At 42.5% G+C, this 4,792-nt stretch overlaps 1 protein-coding gene across 1 annotated transcript; it reads left to right on the top strand.

The window, feature by feature from the left end:
* Window positions 1–1,763: 1,763 nt before the first annotated feature.
* On the top strand, window positions 1,764–4,487 carry LOC147443494 (uncharacterized). Its single transcript, XM_086527671.1, has 6 exons — window positions 1,764–2,165; window positions 2,383–2,426; window positions 3,276–3,286; window positions 3,353–3,363; window positions 3,464–3,503; window positions 3,614–4,487. Exons 1-6 carry the CDS (start codon window positions 1,897–1,899, stop codon window positions 3,638–3,640), a joined length of 402 nt encoding a protein of 133 aa, XP_086383797.1. The 5' UTR covers window positions 1,764–1,896; the 3' UTR covers window positions 3,641–4,487.
* The last annotated feature ends 305 nt before the right edge of the window (window positions 4,488–4,792 follow it).

Below are 4,792 nucleotides of genomic sequence, written 5' to 3'. Positions count from 1 at the left end.
CTATGGCCTTGGGACCATAGAGTGCTAGCTATAGGTGTAATTTGGCGAGTATGTGTACATCTTATGGGCTTGGAACCATAGGGTGCTAGATATAGGTATTTTGTGGCGGGTATGTACACCCTATGGACTGGGAACCATAGGGTGCTAGATATAGGTATTTTGTGGTGGGTATGTATACATCTTATGGATTTGGGTCCATTAGTGCTAGTTATAGGTGTTTTGTGGCGGGTATATGTACATCCTATGGCCTTGGGGCCATAGGGTGCTTGTTTTGTGCTTTTTTCTGTAGGGTACATGTACATGCTATGGCCTTTGGGCCATAGGGTGCTAGCGATAGGTCTTTTGTGGCGGGTATATATACATCTAATGTCCTTGGGTCCATAGGGTGCTAGCTATAGGTGTTTTGTGGAGCGTATAGGTACATCCTATGGCTTGGTGCCATAGGGTGCTAGATATAGGTGTTTTGTGGCTGGTATGTGTACATTCTATGGCCGAGGCTTACAGGAGGCCAAGAAGAAGTGAGACAAAATGTTGTTTGTCAGGCTCTTAGGTCAATGTGTTTGTGTTGCATCCATGCACAAGTCTATTTTTTTGTTGTATGTGTTAATTTAATTTTTGTTAAAAGATTTGACATTTTTTTGGGCCACCCCAAACTTTGCTATAATGGGTTTTCGAGCACGTTGGAGAGGGGGAATGGAAAACACACCCGACACACCTGACACACACGCAATGGCCCCAATATAGCTCAGGGTATTCACAGCATCCATGTCCTCTCAAAAAACACCTTCAAAACATAACAATTTTCACTAGCAAAGCCTTGCCTGCACTTTGCCCAATTCACACACCACCTGCATAGTCGCTAGACAGTGCTCACTCCAATCTTGCCCGATTGTTGCACTTCCACAACTCAACACCTCTCTCTCTTTCTCTCTCACACACAGGGACCCCGAGGGACGCACACGTTCACATGCACCGACACCACACACCCTGGAGACGAGCAAAGAAGAAAGTGGGGAAGGGGGGAAAGACGATGCCAAAATTGACAATGACAGTTTCTCCTTCAAACAAAAAACACATGTACATGACCCATATGGTTTACTCTTGGCCGCACCATGACCATCACCATTTTATATAGAGGGGCAAACACATCCCTCGTCACTCGAATCCGTGGACACACCCTTCCACAGAAAATCCTTCGTTGGCTTCACTTTGGCGTGAGCTTCTCCTTGTGGTGGCCCTCATCGCTGGCACCTTCTTCTGCAAGGCGTTTGGCCTTCCTAGTTCCTTCATGGCGATTCGCCCTTCCAACCGGCTTCGATTCCTGATTGCGTCAAGCTCTCCCTCTTTCTTCCCCAAGTTCAATGCAAAAAAAAACCTGTCGAAAACGTTGCCCTCCTTTTTCTTCTTCTCCTCTTTTCCTCCTTTTCCCCCAATTGCTAAAAAAGCCTTCTTGAGCAATAGCGCCTGGCGCTATTGCCTTCTCAAAATTGTAAGCTTATTCTCTTTTTTGGCATGCCCAAAGGGCAAGGCTATAGCGATGCATTCTCTTTTTGCTGACTAAAATAGAAAAAAAATGAAGTTGTATTTTCAAGCATTTTTTTATAGGTCAAAAATGTTGATTGATCGAAATAAGATAGTGGGCACTCATTTAGATGACTCGTGTGTATTTTTCAAAAATTGGACAGAGTTATCTGTTGTTTTCTTGGACCATGGATGGAGAGATAGTGGACATTTACTTAGATAGCTATGGGACTTGTGACCGTGTCTCGAAGTCGTAGGCCGTCTCTTGCAATGTTTCGTAGGGAATTTTGGAAATCGGAAGGAAAGGAAGGGGGCACTGAGTGACTGAGCAATCGCCATCATGCCCTCTGTACACACTTCGTCTGAAGGTTACGTATGAAGGTGTTGGCGCAGTGGTCTTTGTGGCGAGCTCGACCAAGGAGTGGGGTTTCTCGGGGTAGGAGACCCGGCAGCTCCAGCCATGGTGTGGCCCTGTGTCCTTGCCATCCGCCCTTATTTTTGGCGAGGAGACTTGCCGCTTCCCTCACCTCCTTTCGGAGGTTCAATGGCAGCTTTGAGTGCCTAGGCGTGCTGCCAGGGCAGCTCCGTCGATTTTTCTTAGCAGAGGCGTGGCCTGCCCTAAAGCCTGTCGGCGTTGAGTTAAGGTTGCTGTGGTAGCGGAAGGTGGTCCCAGTGGGTGTGCTAATGATGGGCAAGGAGTCTTGGTGATTGGGGATGGTCGTGGCAGGGCTATGAAGCTTCCAAAGTTCAGAACAGCGAGTTCCCATTTCTGCCCACGCTTCTACGCTTCGCTCTGCGTCAGCATTACTATGTGGTTTCTCGTCCTTTGCACCGCCATGAGGCATTTTGCTAGGGTTTCAGACACTACAGCTTTCTTGCTTCCCTCGGAGTATGGCCCAACTCAGGTTTGTTGTTGTCATGTAACCCCGCGTCATCTTGTCGACATAACATCTGCAGTATTTTTAACTAAACTCCCCTGGTTAACTAGCACTATGATGTTAACGATGGTGTGTGCAGCTTTTGTTCGGAGTTGCAGACGTTGTGTTTGCGTGTGGACATTCACAAATGCTAAGAATGAGCAACATTAGGCCTTCTTTGTCACATTATCTCTTGATGTGATTCAACCTGACGTTCGTGTGCATAGAGGATTTTTGTTTTGCTTGTAAGGCAATTAAAAAAAAGGGTGTTTCTGAGTATTCTGTTCACTTTGATAGGAGGGGCGTTTGTGATGATGTCTATTACATTTCCTCAACATCTTAGATGACTAAAGATGAGACGTGTATAGACTGAGCAAGCTTTAAATATTTTGGTACGATTTGGACCTCTTCCAATCAAAACATATTGGAAGTATCTACATATTTTCCATGTGAATGCATGGGTTTCTATGCATAAAATGCTATTTTTTCAGAATTGTCCACATATGCATGGTTATGCTTAAGGCTTGAACTGCTGTAAGGTATATAGGAGAAATGTTGAAGCCGGGAGTACACAGCATGAGAGTTTAAGGAATTAGGCAGGTGGCCGATACAATGGTATCTATAGCGTGGTGAAGCAAGCGTCATCCCCTCATAATTGGTCTATGATTTGAAACCAAGTGTCTGCTTCTTTGCTCTTACCCCGAAGCTTCCAAGTTATTCCATTTATCAACGCTATGAACATGCCACAAAATCAGTGAAAATCACTTCTTTTACAGAGTTCTGTGATTAACCAAAGCTTTTATGTATGGTTAGAGTGAAATGCTTTTGTTTTTGCAGACGTAGAGCAAGTAAGGCAGAGAAATGACTGGCTTTGCCCACATTGTTCTGAGGAGGAGGGTGTGAACGCATATTAGATTTGCAACAGGTAAACTTTAGGAGGTTTCATTTGTTAGGATGTACCATTCACAAGTTTGCTCGATTGCAGTTTAGATTATGTTTAATGAATTGAATCAAACTACTCTCAGCTCCATATGCCTCTCTAGACGAAAGATGGCACCTATAAAGGTATCTCAAATCATTTCAAGAATTATACATATTGATGATGAAGTATGTGGTGAGGTGAAGGGAACATTAATGTAGTATAGTTTTTTATTTTGTGTTTTTCATTCCTGCAGCTAGAGAGTTGGGCTATACGTCGGTAGCGCATTATCTCGCTGATGTGCTTGAGAAGCAAGCACTGAAGTAACATTTTGCTGATGCATAGAGCTGCCTCTATGCATTCAAATATGCTCTTTTTTGGGTTGATCAAAAGAAAGCTTGCCCTTGTAGAACATATATACACCTCAATCTTATGATACGAATCGAATTTCTTTCAAGTAGTGGTAGCTGTCTGATATTGATTCAAAAGCAAATCAAGTCTTGGATTTGAAGCCAAAGAGAGGATGGAGTTGAGAGGTTTGCTGTTTTACTCCGAAGATGTGGAGTGATTACCTTCAACATTTACGTAATCTTTGCAAGGCTCCATGAATATGGGAACTCCAACACACTTTTGCTTACATGTTTTTCATGAGGGAAATATGCTTTTGCGTGCTTTATAAATGGACAAGATTCACAACCATCATACAATTTAGACGTTTTAAACACTGGCCAACTTGTAAAAGCTCTTGGCTTTGTTTAGCGGCACATGGTGTCCCTCAAGGGTAAACATTTTTGTAAGGATAAAACCCAAATTTAGGCTGCCTTCACAATTTTACTGCTTGAACTTCCTCTGCTTTCCATCTTCTGCACACCCTTAGCATTTATCGCTTTTTAGTCTTCCAAGTAAGGGCTTATCATTAATTCTAAAAGGGACCTTAATGGCCCTTCACATATAAGGCCTTATCATTAATTCTACAAGTGAGCTTGTAAGACTATATGCAAATTATTCTTTGTAAGGCTACTATAGTATAACATTCTCACTGTGTGAAATGTCTTATGCTTATTGTAAACATGAGAGAAGACTTCTAAGATGTGAAGAAAGAGTTGGCCACCTTCCATGAAACTAATGCAATTGGCCATTGGGATTTGAATTTCTATAAATTGGCTCGTACAAATTGAGCGCTTTTGAACGGGCTTCTCTACCCTAGCACCGTTGGCCTTGTGACATGTCTTAATCATTATACTCTTTGTCTTGATGATAACTTTTCTCTATATTTATAAATCTCATATTATAATTATTATGATTAGATTTTTAAAACCTAGATTTTACGTTTTTAGAGAAATCTTTATTGAAAAAGGTGCACTCATAAAAAAGTCACGCTATGACACCCTCTCATTCATATAGCATACTGCTCACTTATTATCACTAGTCATTA

This window comes from Adiantum capillus-veneris, chromosome 13, assembly GCF_014529385.1.
Source record: "Adiantum capillus-veneris isolate H3 chromosome 13, ASM1452938v2, whole genome shotgun sequence".
NCBI lineage: Eukaryota > Viridiplantae > Streptophyta > Polypodiopsida > Polypodiales > Pteridaceae > Adiantum > Adiantum capillus-veneris.
This window is presented reverse-complemented; position numbering and strand designations above follow the sequence as displayed.